At 44.8% G+C, this 25,921-nt stretch overlaps 3 protein-coding genes and 1 long non-coding RNA gene across 8 annotated transcripts in view; 3 read left to right on the top strand and 1 right to left on the bottom strand.

Moving 5' to 3' along the window:
- Positions 1–3,253, top strand: part of SNX25 (sorting nexin 25) — an 85,784-nt gene extending 82,531 nt beyond the window's left edge. Inside the window, exon 19 of the mRNA XM_037055176.1 lies at positions 31–3,253. Coding sequence (XP_036911071.1) covers positions 31–111 — 81 coding nt within the window. The 3' untranslated portion in view covers positions 112–3,253. The remainder of the gene's footprint in view (positions 1–30) is intronic.
- Positions 3,254–3,306: 53 nt separating this feature from the next.
- Positions 3,307–22,759, bottom strand: LRP2BP (LRP2 binding protein). 3 transcript variants are annotated; one of them, XM_037055182.1, is made up of 10 exons: positions 22,673–22,758; positions 21,343–21,426; positions 16,259–16,385; positions 15,234–15,346; positions 12,646–12,759; positions 9,552–9,694; positions 9,366–9,471; positions 8,078–8,301; positions 6,449–6,623; positions 3,307–3,436 (listed from the first exon to the last, which is right to left on the bottom strand). In XM_037055182.1, the coding sequence occupies exons 3-10, from the start codon at positions 16,362–16,364 to the stop codon at positions 3,371–3,373; spliced, it is 1,047 nt and encodes a 348-aa protein (XP_036911077.1). In that variant the 5' UTR covers positions 16,365–16,385; positions 21,343–21,426; positions 22,673–22,758; the 3' UTR covers positions 3,307–3,370. The 3 variants fall into 3 exon arrangements, with proteins under 3 accessions (XP_036911077.1, XP_036911078.1, XP_036911076.1); XM_037055183.1 differs by lacking the exon at positions 21,343–21,426 and having other exon boundaries at positions 22,673–22,759; XM_037055181.1 differs by lacking the exons at positions 21,343–21,426; positions 22,673–22,758 and adding an exon at positions 16,811–16,991.
- On the top strand, positions 7,409–12,423 carry LOC118993088 (uncharacterized). Its single transcript, XR_005067771.1, has 2 exons — positions 7,409–8,050; positions 9,458–12,423. It is a non-coding gene; the product is annotated as an uncharacterized LOC118993088 (long non-coding RNA).
- On the top strand, positions 17,851–25,873 carry ANKRD37 (ankyrin repeat domain 37). Of its 3 annotated transcripts, none has more exons than XM_037055190.1 (5): positions 17,851–17,979; positions 22,673–22,770; positions 22,986–23,138; positions 24,231–24,322; positions 25,205–25,873. In XM_037055190.1, exons 2-5 carry the CDS (start codon positions 22,690–22,692, stop codon positions 25,410–25,412), a joined length of 534 nt encoding a protein of 177 aa, XP_036911085.1. In that variant the 5' UTR covers positions 17,851–17,979; positions 22,673–22,689; the 3' UTR covers positions 25,413–25,873. The 3 variants fall into 3 exon arrangements, with proteins under 3 accessions (XP_036911085.1, XP_036911086.1, XP_036911083.1); XM_037055191.1 differs by lacking the exon at positions 17,851–17,979 and having other exon boundaries at positions 21,848–22,770; positions 25,205–25,408; positions 25,662–25,873; XM_037055188.1 differs by lacking the exon at positions 17,851–17,979 and having other exon boundaries at positions 21,848–22,770.
- Positions 25,874–25,921: the final 48 nt, after the last annotated feature.

Here is a 25,921-nt window from a genome sequence, read left to right on the forward strand (position 1 = left end):
CCTCCTCTTTTTCCTTCCTTCTTGGTGCAGGTGCTGATGGAACTGCTGCTGACCGAACTGTGCCCGGAGCTGAGAGCTCACGTGGACCCGCCAAGGGCGGGTCAGGCTTGAGTCTGCACAAATAAACCGCCGGGAACTGTCTGTGACCATAGACATGCCGCGTTTCCTCCTTTCCGCAGAGAGCCTGACTGAGAACAATGTGCATTTTGTTTTGGTTCCCTCCCTCTAGTTTTACGGGAAGTAAGCAGAGTGGGTCGATGCTGTCTCAGGCAACAGGAAAAACCACTTCTGTTAACTATTGGTTTTTATTTTCATAAGAATATAAATACTTTAAAATTCAACATGCTGATGGACATATAAATGTTAATAGGTGGTAAGAACCTAGGAAATATTATAGATATTTATGAAAACTTTTGAAATGAAGAAGTGTAAATACTGTACAGATAATGTCCTCACTGAGGATTTTGCACATTCCTGTATTCATGTGTACTGAGGAACATTGTTGTGCAATGCTTTATGTAAAGTTATTGTGAAAAATCTGTCTTTATTTTTACCAAAGATTTCCCATAGTTTGAAGCATTTGAAGCAATAAAAGATAAAAACGAATCCTAGAGCTCCGACATTCAAGTCGCTCACATCGGAAAGAGGTTGAAACACTGTAGGCGGTTCAAGTACTTACCCAGTGCCCTAGTTTGTAGGAAACATTGTGCACGTAAGTACTTGTGTAAGGAAATCGGTGCTGCCTTTTCTCTGGACACGGGATGAGCATGTGGAGAAGACGGTGTTGACACGAATGAGAAGAAGTGATACACTGTGGGGCGGGATGTGAGCTGGGCTGCAGATGGGCCGGCAGGGCTGAGACCAGGACACGGGGAAAGGAGGGAAGGACTCGGGGAGTTCAGGGACGTGACTGTGTCGAGTCTCGTAGGCCAGTGGGGGCATCCGGGGAGATCCAGGGGCCCGGTTGCTGCACAACTAACCAGTTTTCCTGGGTCTTACCATCTGTTATGCAGGGGTAGTAAAACAGGTTCCCCGGTCTAACTGCCAAGAATACTGAAGGCACAACAACAGACAGAACTTCAGTTTGAAATCCATGAAAGAAAAATGCTATAGGTATTAAAGTGGTATTGATGATATCATTGATAGATCATGCCTGCCACATTCTTGATGGGAAACATAACTTCTGAAAGGTAAACGATCGAGAATTAGCAAACCAAATTTTATCTTTGGGATTCTTACAGTTTCAGCTCTTCAATAATTACGTGCCAAACCAGGATGCCATTTGACACTTCGGGTAAAAATCAAAGTTGGCTGTTTATACGGGTAAGAATTATCCTTCACAGGCGTGTAGAAAAGACATCCAGAGACGCGAAGTAGTGTGAAGGCACCGAGGGCTGGAACTCACCGCGGCCCAGTTGCTGGGAATGTCTGTCTCATGCACAATGTAGCTGCAGCTATTAAACTCATAGTCCAAGTGCAAGAACACCCGACTCCTCAGTCTTTAAGGTAAATTCTCGTGTCAAATACCTACTTTGAGGGTTGCTCAGACCTGCGATCGATTTGTTCGCTGCACATGAAGGGCGGTTTATCATTTGTCAGTGACCAGAGAGCAGGCAGACAGGCAGGGAGCAGAGATCCACTGAAAGTGAGTGTGGAGCGAGCAGTGCGGGTGCAGCCACTCCGACCTGCGTTTCGATGGCAGGTAAGAAAGGGTGTTCTTTACTTTGGCCGAAGAAGGATAGCAAGTCTATTAAATGTGCTGCTACAGCCAATGCACACTGCTTCGTTGCATTGCTACGCGGACGTCCTTAAAGAAAGGCTGCTGGAGCGGGCCTGAGCCTGGGGGAGAGGACACTTGTGACAGTGGACCTCCAGGTGGTTGAAGCCGAGTTCTACAAAGTAGAGGACAAGAGCAAAGCAAGCGGGCCTGCAGTGCAGAGAGGGCTAATGCGTTAGAGGTTATAAAGTCTCGTAATTGCTTGAGATACTGAAATGTGTTCCTGGAGGAGAGGAGAGAGTCTTCAGGAGAGATTTGCAAAGGAAACCGATCTTCAAGGATGGTGTAAGTGTATACTTTTTAAGAGGTTGAAGGGAGAAGCATAGGACCAGTTGAGGGAATGTCACAGAAGATTCTTTTGACATTTTCTTCCTTTTTTATAAAGACAAAGTGAAGTTCAAGTAACACAGACGAGCCAGAACAGAAACCAAAGTCGACGTGGTTTTTCGCCCGGTGACGCCTGGTAACTGGCTGCCACAGAGCAGGGGCACTTCCCCAGCTAAGACGGGATCTCCCCGAAACCCACGTTCAGAAGGGATGGTTGTGGTTTTTAAAATAAAGCAACAGTAGCTTAGCGTGTTTACAAAGAAGATGGTAAGGTATCTTTAAGACATACCGTTTTCCCTAGTTCTGCTTCACAAATGGCTGTCACTGTGGTCTTATGCATACGAATTCTACTTTCCTGCCCTCCTTTGACTTCGTTGAAACTGTTGATAGAAGGAAAGCCTTTTGCTAACTTAATTCTCAACCGTGTTTACTTATAGTTCTATATTAACTCCACTGATTTTTTTTCACATTTTGTCTCGCTTTGAAGTACATCTAGGTTTTTTAAAATGTAGAAAATGAAGCACAAAGAAAACATCTAGCTTTAATTGATGGTTTTCTCGGGAATATAGCAGTTGTTCCATTAAATTAAATTATTTAAGGGAAGATGTGGAGGGACACAGTTGTAAGCAATTTCTTAAACCCACTGTTTTTCAAGTTGATCGTGAATCAGCCAGTTCAATTATTTATAACCATCCCTTTTGCAAATAGAAGACATCCCAAAGGTCTAGTGTTGTCTTAGTTTTAACAACTTCAGAAGCATAAAGGCTACACCAATTTATTTTAAAAGTTATTTGTAAATGTCTTCAAAAAATCTCTATTTTTGTGAATTTTGAATTTAAACATTTCAATAATGAGTTAAAGTGAAACAATTTATTTCATCTATAGAATATTTTACACATGGTAGCATTTATGCTTCTGAAGTCCTTAAACCGAAGGCCACACTAGGTCTTTCGGGGACACTGTATTTAAGGAAGGGGAGCAGAGGTTTGTTTCACGGCACGGTCTGCAGGGTTTGGTGCGGTCTAGGCTGGTCTGCAGGCCCAGGGCAAGGTTTCTGAGTGACTGTCCAACAGTTTGATCCGGTAGCTGTGTTTCGAGTTGTGAAATTACAAACTACAGATCCAAGAACGAAAGGTAACATGTCAGCGGTAAAAAACCCAAACAGTGTACCTTGAGATGTAGAAAACAAGCAAACATAGCTATTGCAAAAATACACGCATTTGAAAGGTGTCCGGGTGGACGGTCTTTGTTGAAAGGCACAATGGTCTAAATTCTTTGACGAATAATTAAGGCGTGAAGCTCATCGGCCAGGGCAGGATTCAGACGACAGGCCTTAAAAACCAAAGGCGAAGAGTCCGTTACTTAAACGCATTTTGAATTGATGGGTCTTCTTACGTTTTAATAGTTTGTGGTTTGTGTTTAAGAATAGTAAATACAATGAATGGCAAGGGTGTTTTCTTAATTAAGATGTACATCTATTCTGATTTTTTAATTAGAGAAGTTCAAATTTGCCTATGCAAAAAAGACCATAGTAAAAACATCCACGCTGTTATCAATTGAAAGAGAAAATTTTATCAGTGTCCCAAATAAAGGAAATGTAGGCACTGACGACAGCATGTCTAAGACACGAATTATTAAAATAAGTAACGTGGAAAGAGGCAACTTTGGGTCTCAAACTTGTTATTATCTCATTATATGAATAGCAGCATCTCATAATAATCTTACTTTGAAGGATATCATTTTATTATGACTAAGTAATGATACGTAACAGTTCATAATTTCATAGAATGTCAAGACCCACACCCAGACCTCTCTCCTCGCAGAAACTGTCCCTTCAGTACCCATGATAGCTGGTCATTAGACACTTGCTTGGTCGCTCCTAGTGGCAAGACGTCACCATGTTACAGGAAAAGCATTTCTTACTGAATACTTCCTGAGCAGTTGTGTTAGCAGATTCTTCTTTATATTAAGCAAGAAACTCCCTCCGTGTACTTTAGAATCAGTAAAGGGTCCTAAGAGGACATCTAATGCTGGCTTCCTAGAAACCCTGAGAGGCCAAGTNGATTTTTTAATTAGAGAAGTTCAAATTTGCCTATGCAAAAAAGACCATAGTAAAAACATCCACGCTGTTATCAATTGAAAGAGAAAATTTTATCAGTGTCCCAAATAAAGGAAATGTAGGCACTGACGACAGCATGTCTAAGACACGAATTATTAAAATAAGTAACGTGGAAAGAGGCAACTTTGGGTCTCAAACTTGTTATTATCTCATTATATGAATAGCAGCATCTCATAATAATCTTACTTTGAAGGATATCATTTTATTATGACTAAGTAATGATACGTAACAGTTCATAATTTCATAGAATGTCAAGACCCACACCCAGACCTCTCTCCTTGCAGAAACTGTCCCTTCAGTACCCATGACAGCTGGTCACTAGACACCTGCTTGGTTGCTCCTAGTGGCAAGACGTCACCATGTTACAGGAAAAGCGTTTCTTACTGAATACTTCCTGAGCAGTTGTGTTAGCAGATTCTTCTTTATATTAAGCTAGAAACTCCCTCCATGTACTTTAGAACCAGTAAAGGGTCCTAAGAGGACATCTAATGCTGGCTTCCTAGAAACCCTGAGAGGCCAAGTCGTTGGCAGCCACCCAGCCTGACGGAGGCAGAGCGGACACCTGCCACAGGCATGGTCTTCAGACTCCAGGCCCCTGTCAGCACCATCCACTCACTGCCTTCTCTTTCCCCATAATGCATTGCCGGTGGCCCTAATTCTGCCTCCCCTCCCCCACAGCCCCTTTTCTATAGCACAGCCGTTCAGTCCGCTGAAGACCACTGTCAACCCCCTCATGCTCAGTTTCTCTTACCACGCCTCATGTGACAGGATTCCAGACCCTTCACTGGCTCACGACATGCGGATTTTCTCCACTTTGAAAGTATCTCCCATAAAATACAGTGACCCAAACTGAGTAAGGGTGCCATTATCTCCAGCCATATGGAAAATTGTTCTGAGAGTGTGGATTGTTTGTTTTGTTGTTTTACTTGGGAGAGACATACAGCGCAGTCCAGGATGTTTCTGACCTAGAGTTTTCCCTGCTGCTGTTTATTTAGAAAAGATACTAAGAATAGGAAACAGTCTGAACTGGACTTGGTTTGGAAACTGGTATAATACATAGAGAATTTAGGTTTAAAAAGAATTAAACTGTTATTGATACTAATGGAAAGGCATAGTGATAACTAGCTGTATTAGTGCGCTGTATTTCTATGAAATTTAGGGTTCCCAAACTTGCCCGCCGAGACTCCCAAAACACAGGGATCCCTAGGATTCAGGAAGTGTGCTTGCATCGCGGGCCCGAGACTGCTGAGCCTGAACTGTTCTGAACGAGGCCTGGCCTCCGGACGTTTTGAGAGATCCCCGGGATGTTGACACACAGACAACGCCTGGGACCACCGCAGGCACGGCAGATTCCGGCGAGGGGTTTCAGAAGTTTTCCCCTGACTTGTTCCCCTGCTCGAGCTGAACAATTTGTGTAGACCACGAACTGCTTCATAAATTTCATGAGGATGTCATTCTTATTGGGACTTCCTGGATGTCACGGCACAGTATTTTTTGTTTTTCCCGTTTCTAAAAAAATGCTCACTTGCAGGTTACTCTTCCTAATGATCTCCCTCTCCCACCCCTCCCCATTTTTAACAATGGATTTTATTATATTATTTATTAATTTTAGAGAGAGGGGGAGGAACATTGATTTGTTGTTCCACTTTTATATGCATTCAGGGGTCAGTTCTTCTCTGTGCCCTGACTGGGGGCGTCAAGCCTGCAACCTCCTTGCAGCTGGACGATGTTCTTACCAACAGAGCCACGCAGCCAGGGCTGACAGTTTGGTTTTTAGCTGTGAAATTCATTTGGGATTTTAATAAGTTAACCATGTGGGTTCAAACATGAAAAGGCTCATGAATATTCCGCCTCTGCGTGGTAGATGTCATGCATGTGAAACTTGGTAAAAGCGACATTTCATTAAGGAACTACAGTGAGGATACAGGTCCACACTTTCTCTGGGTGAAAGAAGGTGTGAACATTCTCACTTTAAGGTCTGGGGGCTGGGCCTGGGCCTGCAGGGGGCAGCAGAGAGAGAGAGAATAATACAGGACTGGTGATCATGCTGAGAACCGGAGGGAACTGTGTGCAAACAACCTGCCTGTCTGACAACCTCTTCATAGACAGCGGTTATCTGCCAGTAACTGGGGAGGAAAAGGCCCGGATCCGTAAAGACAGTCAACTGTCAACTAAAAAGCCCAGAGACCTCTGAGTCAGGCCATGTGTGTTCTCAGCCCACTTACTTTAGAATAATAGTGCTTAGCGGCCGCTTCGTCCTTTGTGATCCCCAAGCCCAGCTGGAGGCAGCGCGCGTGGTAGAAGGACGCCATGGCCATGCCCCTGCAGATGAACTCCGGGAGACAGTCGGTGACCTTGGCTATCATGGGGATGTCGTGAGCCTCGTCGTAGTCGGCGATCCTGGTATGGTGGGGAATCGTGGAAAGGGTGCCGGTTATGGCTTTCATCTGCACAGGTAACGTGTCCAGAAACTGTCCTTGAGCCCCTCGGGCTTCCTCATTTCTACCTGGTGGAGAGCTGACCACGTTGTGAGGTGAAGGGCAAGGGGGCAGAGCTAACACAGGGCAGAGGGGCTGCTTCACGGCCCCCTGTGATTATCCTCGTCAGGCTTCATAACCACGAGGAGGTAAAGGAAAGGTGGTTTTCTTGTAGTATTAGTATTTTAAACTTAAAATTACTGCAGATTTCAACAATGGGGGAAAATGTGTTTTCTGTTTCCTCGGACTGTTTACTTACACGTCAACTTTAAGTTTGGATGTCAGCCACACAAGACCAGAAAACACATTTAAAAACTTGCACGTCTATCTTTGTTTAAAAGCGGGCAATAAGAAGAACTCATTCTCTATAACCCAGGCACAAACCTGGAGAACTGTGTGAAAAGGAGACCCAGTCACATCCCATTAACCCTAATGTTATGGGGAGTAGGAATGTGGATGGTAATGGAACGTCTCAAAGGCTGTAAGAAATTTTTAAGTCTTAGTTTCAGGCAAATGGGCATTTGGAAATTTGGGACATTGGAGGTCGAACCTTTTCGTGGCCCGCTGCCTGGAGGCCGTGACGCTGGGAAGGACAAGGCAGAGGCAGCTGCTGTGTCCTCCGGGCTGTGGCCACCTCCCAAGGGCTGGGGCGGGGAGCCCACAGGCTCTGTGGGAGGGGAGGGCGTTACTGGCCCAGACACATGTTAGCCCAGGCCCGCGGCTGCTCCGGATGGCCAGGGCGGCTCTTCCCGGCGTGTTGCTTTTGTTCAGTGCGGGTAAGTAGATGCAGGAAAGTACGTAGGCTCAGGGAAAGGAAATGTCCCTGTTTTAGGAAAATTTCCAAGTATCTTATAAGATGCTAATGTTGGAGTCTTTTAACCATTATTCTCATTTTATAGTTCTGATCAAGCCTCACTGAAATTGTGTGCTTACAGAACCTGTGGCTAAGGGTGCAGGAGCAATGACTTTAATATTTAATATACATCTCTGATGTGCCCAGCTATGTTAAGTACTTTATATATCCTATTTTTATAACCCTGCAGTAAAAGTATGTTCTTATAAATAAAGCAATTCGTGTCTCCAAAAGTTAGAAAACTTGCTTAAGCTCACTCTGCTGGTGTACGGAACTAACAGCAGTGAAATCCCAAAGTCTGAGGTCACAGAACTGTACGATCTGATGTGGCAGCCGCTAGCTGGCCACATGTGGCTGCTTAAACGAATGAAAATCCAAACGTAAAAGTTCCATCCTCGGGGCACTGGCCACGTTTCAGTCACTCGCCAGCCCCCATGTACAGCATCGTTGCAGCTTCTGTGAATGTACCTGGCACGGCACGTCCAGCAAGAGTCTCTGTAAGCCCTCGCCTGCAGCTCACTTACCGTTTGGAAAACGCCACACACTTGGTGAAGAACTTCATGTTATAGTAATATTCCACCAGATGCCCCTGCGCACAGACGTTTCCGCGCTCAGCCGCTTCCCGTAAGCAATGCAGGGCGGCGTCGGTGTCCTGGCGGATGCCCTGTCCATACAAGTACATGAGCCCCAGTGCACCCTGGGACTCCAGATTCCCGTTGCCGCAGGCTTCCGAGTGCCAATAAAATGCCTTAAATAAAGCACAGTTTCATCTTGTTACCAGGTGAAATGACAAGGGAGTACTACTAGAAAGAGAAAAGTCTCTAATGATACGATAGTATCATTAATTCGGCTCTAGGAAATAACCTGGCAGGTATTTCAGGCTTGCATCAATTTCCCAAGCCTTAAAGAGAGAGTGTAAGGCGAGACCCCTGTTGTCTACCCCTCAGGGCCGGTGAGGTCACTACCTAGAGTTCCGCTCTCTCAGCTTTCAGGATTTTCAGATTTTCCACACCAGGGATCCTCAAGGAGGGAAATAGGGACAAAGCTCTGCGTGGCTGTGAGCGGCACCTGCTACTAAACACAGCAGGGAGCCGAGGGGACTCAGGGAAGGCGGAGCTCCAGGTGGGTGTCAGAGAGGGCGCTTTCGAGATCAAAGGCAAGCAAGGATAAAAGCCACGTGGAGGCCCAGGCCTGTTCCTTCGCCTAATACTCAGCTACCCGAATGGGAATGAGCTCGGAAAGTTATCTCCACGTGCGGTGTGGTTGTCCAGGGAGAGTCTTAAACTGTTAGGTGGCTCTCACAAGTTTGCCCCAAACACCTCTTACAAGTAGAACTCAGCCCTACAACTTCTCCCCCTCTTAAGATTTCTTGGAAAATATTTCAGTCACTGATGATGAAAGAGATTATAGTTCTGTAAAACTCCTAAATGGGTTTAGTTTTCAGTTCTTGGTATATCTTACTTATTAGTGTCACAGTGACTTCATCAAATGTAGTACTGTTTTCACACCCACAGGATTTGGGCTTCAGTTCAGGACTCTCCCTCTTAGAGCATTTATGGCATGTATTTTGTATGTGTGACTTTTTTTTCATACAAAAGGCTCTCACGGTTGGGGTCTCCTCTGGTAGATGCAAGGAAGGTAGCAATCATAGATGATTACAGGAGGAAATGGGCTTTGAGATCTTAACATTTAAACTTTCTTTACAGTTTAAATAAAGAGATTCAAAGCCCCTTATTCCTCATCACCCTTTTTAAAAAAAAGAACAGTGACAAATAATCTAAATGCTAACATAAAAAAATACATCAGTGATACCTTTTCTAACTCTTTGGGCTCTTTCGTCGAGTAATACAATCCTAGGATACTTTGAGCCTTCACACTAGCTTTTGGATTCCCATTGTCGGCAGCAAAAAGCCACAGCCTAAAAGAGAGAGACAACAGCGAGTTGTTACTTGTGTGAGCATTTGATTAAAACGAGAACTCATTCTCAGGGAAGGTTACCTTTCAGCTTCCTCGTTGGACCGTGTAACACCTTTGCCTTCGTAGTAAGCCCTTCCGAGGTTGTAAGCAGCTGCAAACTGTAAGTGTCTTGCTTTGGGACATGGAGAATCAACTATTTTCTTCATATATTCCAGTCCTTTTTCCTTCCACAAGGAAAAGAACAAACAAAACCCTAGTTGTTAGTTTTACCCGAACTGCTTTCTTTCTCCCCATAATGTCGTAAAGCATCCCCCCTCTGACAGGGTGCAATTCCCGATCTATGCCCAAGCGGTCTGTTGTTCTGGGGAGGCGTTCCTGGGAGCACCTGAGCATGAGGCATGCCCCCCACTGTCCAGCTTCCCAAGCTGCATCGTAACATCTCAGTAGAATTTCCTTTCCCCCTTCTCCCTCCCAGCTCCTAGGCCCTCTTATCAATCAGCACAGTTCTTGGAATTGATCGAGGTGCCAAAGTAGCTGTGACTTCTTTCACATTTCTAGTTCTCTCCGTACATCTGTGAGCCCCAAACAAATGCCATCTTCTCTCTTCAAGCCCGCTTCCCACTAAACATGCTCAGCAATTATGTACACGCAGTATGCTAATCTTCATATGACATCTCCACAGTCACAAAGAGTGCCCAGAAGATGTGACATGCTAACCACGCCCTCCGGAAACCCACCAGACACAGCCCTTGGACCGCTCCAAGGAAAATACTACTTGACAGTCAAATGCAGGCTTAAGTGCTGCAACCCTGGCTCGCTGCTCTCGGAGTGTCATTGGCTCCTTCCCACATTAACAGACAAGGAAAGGAAGGCGTTTTACTTTTCGTGAGCCTCAGGTTCTGTGGATTTCCTTTTGTGACTATTAAGTGGTAGGTGTCTACCAGTCTTCCCCCAGCTGGTGGTCAGAACGTGGTGGTGGTGGTCATGTGAAAGGGTGGTCATGTGAAAGGGTGTGTAAACCCTCCGAGGACAGCTGGACATGGCTGCTCCTTCTTGTTGCTCAGTTGTTAGTCATGTGTCAGATAAAAGGATGGGATCCCTGAGCCAGGCTTCCGACTCATGTTAGGGGAAGGGCCAGTGACCAGGGGACAGATGGAACTAGAAGAGCAACGTGTTGGCATGAACTTGAAAGCAGGGACTCGGCGCCTAGGGTGGGAAGTGATGTCAGCTCCACCTCTGAGCACTGTGGCATGTTGGGGTGTTGGGGGAGCCCCCCCCCCAGCACGGGCTGCTTGTGGGACAGCTGATCTCGATAAGGCAGGGAGATGAGGGCAGTGGTCTGGGAAGAGGCTGAGGCTGTGGGGGACTCTGCCATTTGAGGGAGAGGAGCCATGAAGCAATGTGGAGTGCAGACACCGTGAGAAGGCAGATGGCCAGAGAGGCACGCATCTTGTGTGGTGGCCAGTACGGTGCTGTGAAGCGTGGTGGGTCCAAGTGAAGTCAGGGCTCAACATGGAATTCTGGGGTCAAGTTCAGACAGAGTCACAGTGGCTTGGCCTCAGGACACCTAGGGAAGCCCCACAGACGGCAGCAACCAGGCAGATGGCCAGCTCGGGCCTGGGGAGGCCCTGGAACGGCAGCTACTGGTTTGGAAACTAAAGACTTGACCTCGTAAATGGCCAACTGGCTGGCTGTCCGTGGGAGCAGTCCCAGTGACACCCCTTTCTTTCAGTCTTCACCAGGGAAGTCTTTGTGAAAGTTTCTAAAGATGGACAGGCCACGGTCCGATGAGAGTTTGGAAAGGATGGCTTTGGCGGCTGGCTGAGTGAAGGAGGAGGAAGAGCAACGTTAGAGGATTGCTTCTGCAGTAGCCCAGCTCAGGGCGCTGCAAGCCTGAGTGCAGCAGAGGGAAGGGGGAGAGAGGGCTGGAGACGGACTTGGGTGAAATGCGGGAGGTGGCACGAGTGGGTCGGTGCGAGCCATGGGGAAAACACTGGGTTTCTGCTTGTGAAAGGAGAACCTTGAACTGGCTACGCCTCTGGTTTAAGGAAACACCTCCCAGTACTGTTCTCTAATTTCTAAGGTTTTCATTATGAATAAATACTGAGTTTTATAAAACTTTCAGCACATTCTGACACCACCATCTCATTTCTTTTATTCAGGCTATTAAAGTGGTATATTTTATTCATAGATTTCCTGATGTTGAATTATTAAATTTCTGGGCTAAATCTTACTTGGTTATCCTGTTTTATTCTTTTAATGGGTTATTGATTTTGTTTGTAACGAGGCCAGATATTTTATTATCCTACCATCTGCCACCATGGCTTCTCTTAGAGGGATGTGCTCTTTCTCCAGGAGAGGTGTTGGACAAGCCCCTTGAGGGGACGCCCTGGTAACGGTGTTGTTGGCCACTGATGCAGGTCCACCGTGGGTCGGTGGACCCATATTTACTCTCTTTTAACAGGGGAATTTAGACAAATCACATCTGTCCGGTGGCTGCTTTAATTATTCTTTGTGTTTTTTCTCTTTTAATGCAATTTTTCAAGCGTGCAGGAAAGTAGAGAGACTATACAATAAACATTTGCGTAACAACCATGTAAATTCTATTTTGCTGGATTCGCCTCATCTGTTTTTCACTAACTGTTTCCAGTCATTGGAAGATAGGGAGATCCCAGCACAGGTCACAGACGCGGATCTGAGTGCGCTTTGCCGGGGGCGGGGGGAGGGTGGGGGGGGGGGGAGGCTCTTCTGCCCAAACGTCCCGTTGCCACTTCAATAAACCTGTAGTTATACAAGTTGTGTTTGCATGGGGCAGTACATGGAAGAATATGCCTTAAAATAATGACAACGTTCGTATTTGATAGAATTTGGAACAAGCCTATTTTTTGCTTATTTTCCGGCCTTTCTCCATGTTTGTGTAGCTTTGGAACAACTTTGAAAAACACAGAAAAGCATATTAAAACATTACTGACATCTGAGGGTAGCAAGGAGAAGGGGGAAAAAAAAATTTCATTGCTCACACAAATGTCCAAATGACTACAGCTACCCTCCGAATGCAAAGAGGTTAGAGACTGTTAAACTGTAAGGAGAGAAATATTAAAATACAAGTGACTCGGATGCATCAGATGACCCATTAACAGTGAAAATCTCAGTCATTAAGGAAAGAGTGACTCACAGCGTCTGCAGCTGTGCCCAGCCCGTCATAGTACATCACTCCTAGTTGGTACATTGCTTGGTGGTCCTTCTCCTGGATTTCTTCAAACTGCTCCAGTGCTTCTTCATACCATCCCTACAGGCTCCCAGGAAATACTGAATCATTTTTATTATCTTAAAGCAATCCCGATTGTTTAATGCCCACCTAAATCTAGCGAGTAGCACTAAATAACACAGTAAAGGACACCAGCATATTCATGGAATTTGCAAGTTAGTCACTGACAACAATCAACGCAGCAAGTCAATTAAATGGACCTAAACTCTTGGCTCAAATTGCCCATCCTCTCTCGAAATGAGAGCCTAGCTGTCTGCTCCATGTAGCCTGGCACACCACCCGCCAGTCCTGAAGTTGCAGAGATTCCAGAGCTGGGACCAAAGCCTCTGAGAAAAATGAGAACAGGAGGATATTTGCTGTTGTTAAAAATCCTATCACTGAGGCCCATGTCATCTATTTAAGCCTCCTCAGCAGCTGGACAATCTGGTGAGGAATATGCTGAGCTGGACAGTCTGGTAAGGAATGTGCTGAGGTGTGACGGGCTGATATGGGCTGTTACATCCTAGTCTACCATGCAAAGCTTCACACCGAAGAAGGAATCATTTCTAACAGTGGGGAGAGAGTGTTCTGCTGAACTCGAAGGTCATTATTAGGAAGAGCAGGCCAGAGAAAAACAGCTTTCGGAAAACACAAAAATGACTGAAATACTGTTTTCATAAAATAATAATTAACAAGTTGATAAAAATTAACAAAAACTGCAGTAATATCCTAACAAATATTTATTTTAAAGGACACATTACAATGAATAAATAACTGAGTTGTTAAGTGTTATTTTCCTTTCTTGCTAATGTCTGGCTTAGATGTTTGGCTGGAAAAGTTAGAAAATACAGAGGAATAATAAGAAAGTTCTTTCAGTTTTTATGATTTTAAATACCACGTACCTGCTGGGAGATCTCACATATACCCCTTCAGCCCAAACTTCTCCTTGGAGAACATGTAAGTTTTTACGTTGAAACCTGCCTACTTGGATGACTCATGGGCATTTCAGGCATAACATGTCCCCAAACTGAACCCTAGCTCATCACCGCAGAACTCACCCTTCCCCACTTCTCTGGGTTTCAGTCCAGGTGCCCTATTTGTGGCTCCAAAATACCCAGCTCCACAGCTTTAATGCTGGGCCAGGCCACCATCCTCTCTTGCCTGAACTCATGTAATCTCACCCCAAAGTGCTCTTGGTTCTGTGCTTGCCTTCTAATCCATTCATCACAGACTCAAACTTCATCGGCCTACAGTTCGAAGCTCATTGAGAGCCATCCTCTGCCCTGCTCATCGCCAGATGGGTCTTCTTTTAAGTCCTAGCGCTCACCACGCTCTTTCTCATCCCTGAAACATCCCCTGTTCCCCCTTCTACCTGGAATGTGCTTCCCCTGGGCTGCTCGCATTGCCTGTTTCCTTTTCTGCAAATTTTAGTTTCAGCAACACATCTTTCCACCCTAACCCTAAGTTATTCTCCATCACAGTGTGCAGTGAATTCCTTTCATAGAACTTCTTATTTTTCATTATACATATTTGAATCTATTTTCTGCCCTTACTCAACTATAAACTTTATGAAATGGGGGACCCCTCTTCACTATCTGGTTAGTGCCTAGCACAATAACAGCAAACACAAAGCACTGGTTAGGTAGGTGCTAGGCCCTGTTTTACAATGAATGCATCCTCACATTAGCTCCATGAGACACCCATTACCCCTCCCCTTTTACAGATGAGAAAACTGAGGCACTGAGAGGTGCAGTATTGGTGCCCAAGGATGAACAGTTAACAAGCAACAGAACCATATTTGCCCCATGCCCAAAGCTGAGTGGCCCTTCTCGCAACCATTAAGCTGTGCTGTTCTCACAGTGACGGGTAGGACAAGCCCTCAACAGACATCGGTGCCAGAATTAAAGAAGGAGCCATCCACAGATGAAAGAGTAAGAGGGGTACAGGTGAACAGCTGCCCAAGTACGCAATGGATGGTGAGGGGGCAGGGACAGCTGGTCCCTTTTCACGTCTTCCCCTGGGCTCAGCGAGGAACTGGAGCTATGTTACTGACACTGCAGTGAGCGCGGGCACAGTCCCTCGACCCACCCGCAGGGCACTTCAGTGTGATGTGTGTGGAGGCTGGACCGCTCCTTACTCCACAGAGGAACACAGGAGCTCCCTGTCAGTATGAGATACGAATCAGGGTCTCAATGACTATCAACGTGGAAACATTTTATAGATGATATTAAATATTTGGGGCAAAAATATAACAATTAGATTTTTTAATTCATAGTCTAAGAATGTGTTTTATACCCAAATGTCTCCTATAAATGACTTTCATTAGAATGACTTCTACGGAGAAAGGTCAGATGTCTCCTTAAGGAGATACCAATGTGTATCATGCTTGAAACACAACCATAACCTATGGCACTGACAGAATTCTCCTGACATTACAATGTAAGGAACTGTAGCAGAAATTTTGCTGGGAGGGCCTCACGGCCTTATGTGAAGTGAAAACGAATAAAGAATGATACCTCTTCAAAATAGAGTTGGCCTCGCAGGAAATAGGCCATGGCATCGCCTCTTCTTATTCTTTCCTTCAGGAGCTGCAATGCCTTATCCACCAAGTTAGCATGGCTGTAGTGGTCTACGAAAGATACAGAATTCCACCTTTAACCGCCCAGTATGGACCTGCTCTCTCCCAGCCACCGATTATTCGATGTGTGGAACTGTGTATGCTAGTTTCCTTCCTAGTTCTCCCTCCGGGCCTCCTTCGCTGAAGGAGGAGGAAAGCATTATCACAGGGCCTAACACCATGCCTTGTCTAATCCAGAAACATCTGTTGATTGTTTTCAAAGTAACCTGGTTTGCTGCTAGGCAGGAGCTCTAGCAGTGCGGTCCACGTGCGATTTTTTAGGCAAAGCCATCCTAGGGGTAAGATTTTATATACATACAATCGATTTGAGAGGGACAGAGACATCGATTTATTGTCCCACTTGTTCATGTATTTACTGGTTGATTCTTGTGTGTGCGCTGACCAGGAATTGAACCTGCAACTGTGGTGTATTATTGGGAGTGTGCGCCAACCAACTGAGCCACCTGGCCAGGGCTGAAATTCTTTACTTGAGGCTCCATTAGACATATTCTAACCAAATGAGCTAACCATCCCCAATTTAAATTTTTTAAGACTAGAGAAGATCATGGTAGCTTTAAAGGCCAATTTCAAGTCAAGTAGGGCATTGTTCTCCTTAAGAGAAGAGACACCTGGCTTCCCTTTTCTAGAAGGGTGTCCTAAACCCCCCTGGTGTAACATCAAGACCAGGCTCTATGGAACTTCTCCACTGATGACTCGCTACCAGAGGAGCTAAACTGCGCCATTCCACGTTCTTACAGGAAAGCTGGAAAGGGCTGGAAAGCAGGAGTGAGAATCTAAAGATTCTTTTTTCCAAGAATCTCTGCAACTAGACTGTAAAGTTAGCCACTTCCTCAACAGCACTAAGACTCTCTTTTTCTCTGGTGTGCAGATGAACTTTTAGAGAAAGTGTATCGGAATCTGTACCAGACTTTTCCTTCCTCCACTGGGAGAATGACTGGTTCTTGGCGGCGGACCGGGACAGAGAGGTATAAAGGGGGTCCTCGGGCAGCTCTTCGCTGGTCAGCTTCATCCTGTTTCCACAACGTGTGTTCTGTAAGCAAACACCAAGAGTAAGACAGACCCGTCTTCCTGCGAAACCAGACTGTGCACCCGTGATGCTCTATGAAAAGCAACTGCCCTGTGTCGTCTGGGGCTCAGGCTCCAAAGTGCCGGCTCTGGGTTGTGAATGTTCCTCCTTCGGAAACCAGGGCCGCTTATAGCCACCAAACACAGCACAACCCTCTTCCTGTCCATCCCCACAGCCTGGGCTGAATGACGAGAGCTCTTTGCACATCCTCTCGATGGGTTCACACGCTGCCGTGGGTCTTCTCGCTCACAATCGCTGCTGCCACTAGTAGGATGTGGGGACAGCGCCCTCAGACATAGTTCTTGTGCCCTGGTACCTTCCCACGGCCCTCTCTCCGAATCTCACCTGACTAGTCATCCATCTCACATCAAAGCATTTGTCTCTTTTACCTGGGAATGCACTTTATTTTAGCTGTGTTGTTCAGTTTCATCTTCCTGTCTGTACCGGATTGCCATGTTATAAGATGGATCACGGCGGAATGAAAAACCAGAGCCTTCATGCAAAATGTAGAGGCCACCTCATTGGGGATGGAGGAGTCCAGGTTGGCCTAGGTCGAGGGTCGTGAGACAGCAAACTGGGCTGTTGCTATGCTTTTCTGTTTACTCCTCTGCATTCTACGGTTGCAGCCAGCTCTCACCAATCAGGAACCAGCCTGTAGTAAGGGTTCCTGATTGGTGGGGACGAGAGCAGCCCTTTAGTGTGCCTGGAAAGCTCTATTTACACAATTATATGGCCACTGTTTCAGATAACAAATTGCTTCATTAAAGAGAATGAAGGGCCTAAGAGAGAATTCAGTATGACAGGGGGAAAATCAGTGAAGTGACTATGATTTTGGAAGAGTCGATATTTTTAAGAGTCAGTTTCCCCATCTGTAGTTTGGATTGTAAGTATTTTGAACTAGAGAATTTCAAAATGTCTGTTCCTAGATATGTAAGATTCTTTGAGTACATGATTTCACAAATGTTGTGGTTGCATCAGTGAATATAAAAGTTTCTGATGAGCTCTGGGGTGAAGCAATATCAGGTAAATTGGTTAGAAGGAAAACAATAAAAAAACTGGTGATGGAAGTTTTTACACTGTATCAGGGAAGTCACTCAGTGTGCTACTGCACCCCAAAATTAAACACTTTGGCAAGCGCAGGGAGGTCATGGGAAATGAAGTGAGTCAGATGCTGACAGCATACCTCCTCTGAACCCAGGCTGTCTCCTGCGGGAACAGTGCTGCCCTTGGTCTTGGTTACTGGGGTTTACAAGGACAGTCAGAGGGGGTCTAGAACACACATACAAAGATTTATTGAGCTCTTCCTAAATGCCAGGTAGTGTTCTTTGTTCTAAGCACTTTAAAGGCACGAATTCATACAAAACTTCATGAAATGGGGGCTAGCAGGAGGCCCATTTAACGTATAAGGGGACTAAGGCACAGTGAAGGAGCTAAGTAACTTGCCTTGGGTCATAGGGCTGGGACAGCTGGCGTGTCCTGGCTCCTGTGCACGGTGTCGTCTTTCTCTCCTGTTCTCCAAAGGGCAAAGCTTCTGTGAGTTTTTAAAATGGCAGAACTCATCTTGGCTGGTGTAGCTCAGTGGATTGAGCACAGGCCTGTGAATCAAAGAATCGAGGTTCGATTCCCAGTCAGGGCACATGCTTGGGTTGCAGGCCAGTTCCCAGAAGGGGATGCACAAGAGGCAACCATACATTGATATTTCTCTCCCTCTCTCCTTCCTTTCTTCTCTAAAGATAAATAAATAATAATTTAAAAATCTTTAAAAAATAAAATAAAATGGCAGAACTCCTGCAAGAGGGCATGCCAAAACTTAGTACTTTTTAATTTCAGAAAAGGAGAACTAAGATTTTTTAAAAAGTAAGAGTATGTGTTTATTTTTGCCAAATCTTGGCATGAGATATAAAATTATTTTAAAACTTGACAATTGTGTGCACTGTATGCAGTAAATTTATAAAATTATACATATGCATGGTAGACACGGATGATAGAAAACCTGCCAGAAATCTGCAATCTGAAAGGAAAGGGCAGGCGGAGTGGACGCTGACGGGCTAGCCCCACATCCTCTGTCCCCCTAGGGCCCCGTCCCCTGTGACCCCGAAATTGCACTGTGCTCAACCGACACCGCTGATTCCAAACTTTTCATCACTACAAATGCCCCATTCCCATTCTCCCAGTCTCTCCCTCCATTCAGCCCCCAGCAATCACTGATCTGCTTTCTGTTCTCTAGGTTTGCCTGTTCTAGATGATTCATGTAAACAGAATCCCACATATGTGGTCTTTTGGTCTGGCTCCTTTCATGTAGCATACTGTTGACAAGGTACACACATGTTGTGGCATGTTTCAGTACTTCCTTTCCTTTTGGGGCCCAAAAGTATGTCATCATATGGATACATCGCATTAAAAAAATCTGTTCATCGTTTGGTGAACACGTGGGTTATTTCCAGCTTTTGGCCATTATGAATAATGTCGGTAGTTTTTGGGTGCTTGTGTTTGTGTGGGTGTGTGGTTTCGTTCGTTCTCTTGGGTGTGTACTTGGGAGTAGAACTGCTGTGTTAGGTGGTCATTGTTTCCGATTTTGAGAGATTGCCAAATTGTTTTTCAAAGTGGCTGCGCATTTTACATTCCCACCAGAGATGTACTGGGGGTCTACACCCTCATTAACACCTGCCTTGTTGTCCAGGTTTTTGAGAAGAGCCACCCTCGTAGATGTGAAGTCGTATCAGGGGGTTTTGACGTGCATTTCTTTAATGAAAAATGATGTTGAGCATCTCTTCATGTATTTACTGTCCATTTTTAAGTTTTCTTTGGAGAAATGTCTATTCCAATCCTTTGCCCATTTGTAGTTGGGTTATTTGTCTTTTTGTTGTTGAGTTACAAGAGTTCTTTATATATTCTAGATACTAGATTCTTATTAGTTATATAATTTGCAAAAAGTTTCTCCCATTCTGTGGAATCTTATCACTTTCTTGACAGTTTCTTTGACCCCTCAATTATTTTACTTTGATGAAGTTCATTTTTAAAAAATTCTCTAATGTTTTATTATAATTAAAAAATCCACTTTATTATGGTGTGACTGACATATAGAAAAGCTGTACATACTTAACCCCCGGTACTATACAGGGGGTTAAGTTGAAGATAAATACACACCCATGAAACCATCATCACAATCAATGCCTTCATGTGGTCACAGCTCCAAAGGTTTCCTCCCTCTTACCTATAAGAACACTAAACATGGGACCTACCCTCCTAGCAAATCTTTAAGTATACGCTGCAATATTGTTAACTACGGGCACTGTACTGTACAGTAGATCTCTAGGACTTACTCATCTTGCATAACCGAAACTTTATACCTTCTGTCTGGCACCTCTCCATGTCCCCTCCCCCTGGCCCCTGGTAACCACCAGGCTTCTCTCTTGCTGCTATGAGCTTGATTATTTTAGATTTCTCATTTACACGGGATCATGTTATATTTGTTCTTCTGTGTATGGCCTATTTCACTTAGCATAACACCCTCCAGATTTGTTCACGTTACCACAAATGGCAGGACTGCCTTCCTTTTACAGCCTGAGTGATAGGCCATTTGTGCACATACTACACTTTCTTTATGGATCCAACGAGGAGCACCTAGCTTGCTTCCGTATCTTGGTGAAATTGAGAGTAAAGTCCTAAGGCTGGAAATATATATATATATATATATATATATATATATATATAAAGATTTTATATATATATAAAAGATTTTACTTACTTTTAGACAGGGGAAGGGAGGGAGAAAGAGAAGGAAAGAAACATCAGTGTGTGAGATACATGGATCAGTTGTCTCTCACACGCCCCCTTCTGGGGTCTTGGCCAGCAACCCAGGCATGTGCCCTGACTGGGAATCGAATTGGTGACATTTTTCTTTACAGGCTGGTACTCAATCCATTGAGCCACACCAAGCAGGGTCACTCAATATATTTTTAACCTCTCACTCTAAATGGCATCCTTCCTCTGGGAAAATATTTACCAGCAAGTTAAACTTCAGTGGAGTGATTGCTGTTTAGAAGTGTGTCTGTTGAGTATAAATCTGAGACCATCTTCCTCTTTAGAAAACAGATCCCACTGGCTACATGTTTACTACAAACTCCAGTTACTTGCCAACAAGATATTCTCCTCCAAATGTATTGATTCTGTGTGTTTTAGTGCTCCGCCAGCTTTGTTCAGTGTTTAGAAAGCTTTTAGGCCCATTACTAAGGGGAACCCAGACAAGACAAAGATTTCTCCTCAAACAACGTGAGAAATAGACAAGTACAGAGTGATTAAGGGGCGGGCTTTAAAAACTACTCAGAAAATGCCCTTTCCTTGTGAAACTTCCACATGTAACAGGAAGTTAACAATAGTTACCAGACTTAACGCATACTGAATAGAATCTTGTTTTAAAGGAAAAGGATGCCATATGGAGGAACATTCATCACACAAATATCCCATTATATACGTTAGCTACAGTGCATATGTTTAGAACTCTTAAGAACTTCTGAGAAGACCTTGCATCCGTTAGGAGTTCCCAAAAATGAACATCTGTGCAACCCTTTTAAAAAATAGCGCTAACCTAATAGATCAGCGTGGGAGAAGGCAAATTGGCAATGTGGATGCGGGTTCTCACCTGACAGCAACATGTTTGCAGTGCCATTCTTTAAATATCATAAAAAAGTATTGTGAGTCACTTAAATATAAGAAATACAAAGCAAAAGCATGGTTCGTATATACAGGTGTTTGAACATAAATAAATATCCACATATATGTTCAAGTAAATACAAATGTCTAAAACTACCCATGGACCAGTACCTCACTCTAGTAATATAAACTTATTATTGCAAACATTTACGGCTCTTACTACAAAATAATATACTGTAACCAGAATTATAACTCAAAGGTCACTTACGTTTAGAGGACAATGAGCTTGTCCTGGAGAAGCATCGTAATGAACGTTTCTATTTTTCAGCCCAGCTCTGGAGGGGAGCAGTAGCTAGAAGGGACACACCCAAGGCTTTTTTAGGGGAAAAAATATATATGTGGCTGGAGCTTTAGTGTTTAGCTAGGTTAATGTGAAAAAAAAAAGAGCTTAGGAAAGGTAGTCAGGAGATCACACATGTGTTCATTGGCTACAACTGGAGGTCAGGAAGTCCGTTTCTGAGTTTTATGTAAAGGAGTGGTACAGCCCCACAGTGTAAAGAGCTCCCGGAGGCCGCTTCCCGAGCAGCCCTGGGGAGCGTCATCGCTGCCTGTGGGGAAGAGCTCATTGTCATAAACACCCAGGGCCTGGTCCCTTGGTTTATCCGTGACTGTCCCCGAGTGTCAGGACAAACACGTTTCCTCCTCCTTTCTGTCCCCCCATCCCCTCCGCCCCGCCCGTCTCAGAAAGCTCAAGCGTAATAGCTCGGACTCTCAACATTTCCTCAGGGACGAGTGCAGCGGCGCGCCTGAACCTGTCTCCAGGAGGGGACACATTACAAGGGTGGGTTTATTTTACAGGAATTCCCCGTGTAGGCAAAAGGGTCAGATTTGATAAATCATTTAATTTGGGGGGTGGGGTAGTCCTGTGGTAAGCCTAACCGCTTAGTTTACATTACACCCCACCCCCTTTTCCTTCCAGCCTTGGATGTGGGGGCTCAGAGGCGACCCTGGGGCGATTTTGAACTTGAAGGCAGAAGACACTCTCATTCCTTCCTCCAGAGATGGGGGGCGGGGGACGAGGCGCCAGCACCACGTGTGGCGGCTTCCAAAAGCGGTGCCGCAAAGCTGCTTAGAGCTCCTTCGTTTCCTGGTTACGTGCGTGCTCACGGAACACAAAACCATTCCCTTCCCCACAGGGATTAAAGGGTTGGGAAGGACAGAAAGACGTGCCAAACTCCGCGCGCCTTAGGGACGCCGCAGAAACCAGACAGCGCAACGCCAGCCCTTCCCGGCGCCCGCCGTTGGGTGGCCTTGGGCCCCGCCCCGAGGTGGGCGGGCCTGGCGCCTCCAGCTGCCCAATCCGCTGACCGGTTCCGCAACCACTTCCTCCGCCCTCTTTCCAGACGGCTGCGCCGGGTTCTGGGTTGCACGTGTCAGTGTTTGCGTACGTGCGGCAGCTGCTGGATGGGAAGGGTGGTGCAGTCAAAGGTTAGGCTGCTGGGGCGCGGCCGGAGCTGGGGCGCAGCGGGGACGGGCGGTCCCGGTAGTCCCGGCGGTCTTTAAATTCTCCAGCACTTGGGCGGCTTGTGAACTCTTACCTGCTAGTCTGCAGCAAATGCCTCAACGCTCTGCACGTCCAGGGACTCCTGTCCTCTGCTTTAGGCGGGAAATGCTGTTGCTTGATGGCAATCTAGAGGTGAGACTCGGGCCCCTTTTGTCCCGCAAGCTTAAACTTCCAGATGTTTGTCCTGTCGGAGGCGCCAGCAAAGGTGACAGTGGACTCACCACTGGGCCCTGGCGAATCAAGCAGCTTCAGCGTTGGGAGGTTTTCAGCCCCAGGCGGGCTGGGGCTGCACGGCGAGTGCTGGGACTGAGGGCAGGAAGGATGCCGGAGCTTTTCTCTTCCCGCAGGTGGATAGTCTGAAGCATCTGCTGGAGGCCGGGGCCTCGGTCAACGCACCTCCGGATCCCTGCGAGCAGTCGCCTGTCCACTTGGCCGCAGGTGGCGGCCGTGCCGGCTTGCTTCTCTGGCAGCTGCAGACCGGCGCGGACCTTAACCAGCAGGTAACTAGGTAACTGTTTCTGTGTACAACCCCCCTCTCCACCCCAAATCCACACAAACATTTCTTAGACCCAGAATATTCAGTTCCGTTGTTAGAAACGTGATAGCAGCGATGTGCAATAGAAATATGTGAGACATGCATGTAATTACATTTTTTTGTAGCCACATCAGTGAAGTAAAATGAAACATGAAATGTTTTATAATTTAAACCAATTTGTCCAAAAATTATCATTTCAATATGTACTCAGTATAAAACATTACTGATAGATATTTTACATTTCTTTGTTGAATGTTTTCTCAGTCTGGTGTGTATTTTATATTTACAGTACATTTCAGTTCAGTCTAGCCATATTTTAAGTGCTGGTTAGCCATATATATGCCTGCTGGCTACTACACTGGACCGCATATACAGGTCTACAATTTCAAGAACAATTACTACATTATCAAATTAAAAGTCTCAGTACAACAATTAAAATATTTGTGAGCCATTCTCACAACCATTATTATTTCCTACAGAACTTTTTAAATGGAAGTCTGCATCTTCCATTGAATATTAGAGTATGGGGAATTTTAAATTGTGATTTTTTAAAAACTTTCATAAAACTATTTTGCTTTTATTCACTTACATTTTAATATATGTGGTTGTGACTGCACATTTTTATTAATGAAAGGTTCGTATTTAATAACATACCAAGTGACTCTTACAAGGAAAAAAAAAACAGTCTTGAATGAAAAAAGTCAGCCCTGCCTTGGCTGGTGTAGTTCAGTTGGTTGGAGCATAGCCTGTAAACTGAAAGGTCGTGGGTTCATTTTCCAGTTGGAGCACATGCCTGGGTTGTGGGTTAGGTACTGGGAGGCAGCTGATCAATTGTCTCTCACGTCAGTATTTCTCTCACTTCCTTCCCCTCACTCTAAAGTCCATAAGCATGTCCCTGGGTGAGGATTAAAAAGATTCTTTTCCTGCCCAGTACAATGCAGGTCTAACTAGCTTCCTCAAATAGCTGCCTCAAACAATAGACTTCACGCCCCAAGGGCCACAAGAACGAGAAAGGGTTTTGGAGAGAGACTAAAATGTGCGTCTTATATTTATATAGGATGTGTTTGGAGAAGCTCCAATCCACAAGGCAGCAAAAGTTGGAAGCCTGGAATGCCTTAGCCTGCTTGTGGCCAGTGATGCCCAAATTGAGTAAGTTTTAAACTCTGTGCCTTTAATTTGGATTATATTAATCAGGTTCCTAAAGCTTACTGTTTTTTGTGCTCCCATGCATAGTGTGCACCCAGGTTTTTGGCCCAAATTTTCAGGAAAAAAAAGATTTAATTTAAATTTTTAAATTCAATTATTTATTTATATTTAGAAACAAAACCGATTATTGTATTTCAGGGCATTATTTTGCATACAGATATCATTATTGTTTTCTAGAGTTACACTTTTGATGCATAAGCATAAAGGAATTAAAAACATTTATATACATAAGGAATTAGTAGTACCTATGTATAATGCACACCCTTATTTTCCCCTCAAAAATTTGAGCAAAAAGTGCACATTATACACTGCAAAATATGGTAGTTACATGTGCTTCTAAAAAGAATGCTTGCCTAAGACTATACTTTCAGGGATCATTTCTATAGTTCATTAAAAAGAATGCTTGCCTAGTTGATAATATAGTGATATCATTTAAATGTTAGGCGGTTATATCTGACATTAGTGAAGTGGAATAAATAAAAAAATGGCTCCTGAGCAATGGGGCGCAACTGTTCATCTATTATGGCAGTGTTATGCCTTAGTTTCCGTTTAGGAAAATCCATGCTATAGTAGTTCTCGTTGACTTTCTTGGGTACGTATTTATTGCATTGAATAGGTGTATTCAGAACTGAAATGCCCACCCTGGCTGGACTTTGCTAGCCACTGAGGGTACCAAGGCGAGCAAACACGGAGCTCTCCGCGCTTCCTTCCCCTCTTCTGGTCTGCAGCCAACCCGTGTGAGCCCTAAGCTCTTTTGTTAGAAAGGTATATAAAGGCTAAAGGGTCACCGATTTTTATGTAACTTGAGTTTTATTTTAAATTCAGTTTATGTAATAAGAATGGGCAAACAGCTGAAGATCTCGCTTGGTCATACGGATTTCCGGAGTGTGCCAAGTTTCTTACAGCAATTAAATGTATCCAGACCGAAAAACCAAGTGAACCGTCCAGCAGTGGTCATGGTGTTCCAGCGCTCAGACGGAAGCGGAGCTTTGGAAGCGCCCAAAATACAAGTGGGAAGAGGAGGTGTTGGTGAGTAACTTGGGGTTTCTTCTTTCTTCCTCCCTCCCTTGAGCATCTCGTATTTAGCACAGAATTTATTGTTTTATTTAAGTCTTGGCAGTCTTATTTCTAATATACCTTTTTGATTCTCATTAACAGCATTTAAAGACTGGTTCTAGTAGATACTAGAAACCAAAAATGGTCCTGCATGGTGGAAGGTTGGGGAAATAACCTTTTTAAAATAGTTTTTAAAACTTTTACTGTTGATGTTCTTTAACAACAGATGTCTTGGTTAAGAAGAGGTGTGACGAGGCCTTCCCTTCATGCACACCTGTTGCTCAACTGTAAGCCATGGCTTCTGGCTCACCAGGTGTGTCTCAGCTCCTTCTGGGAAGGAGGAAGCTTTCTTCTCAGAGAAGATAACATTTGTGAATGCATGCATTTATATGCCTGTACTATTCAGGTTGTACATGCTTTGTCTTTTATGTTATTAAAGGAATGTCTAAAGAAAAAACTCTTTTTTTGTGTAGTTTTTACACCTTT

Source organism: Sturnira hondurensis, unplaced genomic scaffold (genome assembly GCF_014824575.4).
Source record: "Sturnira hondurensis isolate 20B ecotype Veracruz unplaced genomic scaffold, ASM1482457v3 Scaffold0008640, whole genome shotgun sequence".
Taxonomy (NCBI): domain Eukaryota; kingdom Metazoa; phylum Chordata; class Mammalia; order Chiroptera; family Phyllostomidae; genus Sturnira; species Sturnira hondurensis.